The 2,264-nt window shown below is 60.8% G+C and overlaps 1 protein-coding gene across 1 annotated transcript in view; it reads right to left on the bottom strand.

The window, feature by feature from the left end:
- Positions 1–2,264, bottom strand: part of LOC102257236 (zinc finger protein 324A) — a 12,224-nt gene that overhangs the window by 2,650 nt on the left and 7,310 nt on the right. The window contains exons 2-3 of the mRNA XM_005857273.2: positions 693–819; positions 295–411 (exon numbers count right to left, since the gene is read on the bottom strand). Coding sequence (XP_005857335.1) covers positions 295–411; positions 693–813 — 238 coding nt within the window. The 5' untranslated portion in view covers positions 814–819. The remainder of the gene's footprint in view (positions 1–294; positions 412–692; positions 820–2,264) is intronic.

The raw sequence follows: 2,264 nt of genomic DNA on the forward strand, positions 1-2,264 counted from the left end.
CAAGGGGGGCCCCAGGTCTGGGTGTGGCAGCTGCAGAGAACACAGCCTTCCGGTCTGCAGCGCCCCCCGCCTGGTGGCTGCCTGAGCCGGGGGTTTGATCATGGACCCTATTTGCTGACTCCCCTCCTCTAGCACAGCCAACGCCAGGGAGGCAGCACCAGGAACGTGCCGGCCAAAGCTGTGCCCCTGGTGACCCCGAGAACCGAACAGAGGGAGTCAGGTGGGAGGCAGCAGAGTGTGGGGAAGAGGGACCCCTACCCCTCCCCCTCCCCGGCCCCTGGGGGCCACACTCACCAGGGCTGGGCCTCCTCTGGGCATCCCTGGCCAGGGCCACATCCAGGCCACTGAGAACCCAGGGCTCCTCACCGCGCTCGAGCTGGAGGATTATCCGAGGTCGGGAGGCAGAGAGTCCTGCAAGGGGTAGGCGAGCAAGTGAGGGGCCGGCTCCAGCGCATGACAGCCAGCTGCCCGACAGGAGGACTGTCCGCGTCAGGGCTCACAGAACAGCTTCCTGTGCCCGTGGGGAGGACTGTGTCGGCAGGGCCAGAGGAAGAGCGCTGAGCCCAGGCCCTGAAGGGACCCTCGGCCGGGGGAGTGGGGCTGCTCAGAGGCCCCTGGGAGGTGAGGGGGTTCGTGCTGGCGAACCAGCCTGGCAACCACTGAGCTTTCCCAGGGGGGACCCAGGGCCTTACCCAGCGAGGCCACCAGGGCGAAGTTCTCCAGCATCACCTGGCGGTACAAGGCCCTCTGGGCTGAGTCCAAGAGCCCCCACTCTTCCCGGGAGAAGTACACGGCGACGTCCTCAAAGACCATCAGCGCCTGCGACAGTGGACGGGGGAGACCGGCATGGCCCTAACGACTCCCTGTCCCAATGGCCACTTCCCCCAGGGCCCTCAAAGCTCTGCAGGGCAGCCCCCCTCACCCCTGTGGGCCCCTCTTTGTCTGGTCAGGGGTGGGACCCTTTTTTCTGCCAAAGGCCATTAGGATGTTTATAACGTCATTCACAGGCTGTACAAAATTATCAAAAAGTAGCCTGCTTGCCCGAGCCGGTTTGGCTCAGTGGATAGAGAATCAGCCTGCGGGTTTGATTCTGGTCAGGGCACATGCGTGGGTTGCGGGCTCCATCCCCAGTGTGGGGCATGCAGGAGGCAGCCAATCAATGATTCTCTCTCATCATTGATGTTTCTATCTCTCTCTCCTTCTCCCTTCCTCTCTGAAACCAATAAAGAAATACATTTTTTTTTAAAAAAGTAGCCTGCTCTATTTGGTCAAACATTTCATTAACTCACCCCTCGGGCCTTGGCAGGGCCAGATCAATTGACTTCATGGCCTTCTGTGGCCCGCGGGCCGGACGTTCCCCACCCCTGGGACGCCTTAGATGCCTCCTCGCCTGCCCGCTGGCCACTCCAGACAAGGCAGCCAGAGCCACCCCCGCCGCCCACTGGCTGCCACCCCACGGGCAGTCCCAGGCCATCCCACAGCTGGTGCTCAAGCTACGCCTCCCCAGATGTGCTCTGACTGCTCTCGCCATAAGCAACTGTAGGATTAATTCCTAGTGGTCCTGCCACACGGCCTCACTGAAACTGCCCGAAGGCCTGGCTGGTCCCCTCAGTCTCCACTCTGGCAGGGCAGACAGGAGCCAGTTCCTCCCCTCCTAGCCACGCCCCTTCTTCTTTTTTTAAAATATATTTTTATTGATTTCAGAGAGGAAGGGGGAGGGGGAAAGAGAGAAACATCAGTGATGAGAAGCATTGATCGGCTGCCTCCTGTATGCCCTGCACTGGGGATGGAGCCCACAATCTGGACATGTGCCCTGATGGGAATCAAACTATGATTCCGGGGTCATAGGTTGATGCTCAAACCACTGAGCCACGGTGGCAGGGCCATGGCCTTTCTATGTCCTTCTCACTCGGCTGCCACCTGCCAGACTTCCTGAGAGCCGTGGGCACTGCGGGCCTCCTCCTCCCCTTGGAGCACTGACTGCCCATCTCTGGGAGGTGTGACCCTCCCCGACCTGACTCTCTGCCTGGGCTCAGGACAATCAGACCCCTGCTGATTGCCCCCTGAGGCCCGATGTCCCTGCAAATTCCGGATTTTGTGTCCAGCAGCTCCATTCCTCCGGTGCTCAGACTAGGAAACCTGTGAAGGTCCGTCCCTCAGGGCACCCCCCTCTCACACGCCTGGAACTGGATAATGGGCCTCTGTGCTGGGAATGCAACCGATTTTCCGTCTCCAGTCTGGTCCGCCTGCCATCATCGCCTGCT

The sequence above is a fragment of the Myotis brandtii genome, unplaced genomic scaffold, assembly GCF_000412655.1.
Source record: "Myotis brandtii unplaced genomic scaffold, ASM41265v1 scaffold1094, whole genome shotgun sequence".
Lineage (NCBI taxonomy): Eukaryota > Metazoa > Chordata > Mammalia > Chiroptera > Vespertilionidae > Myotis > Myotis brandtii.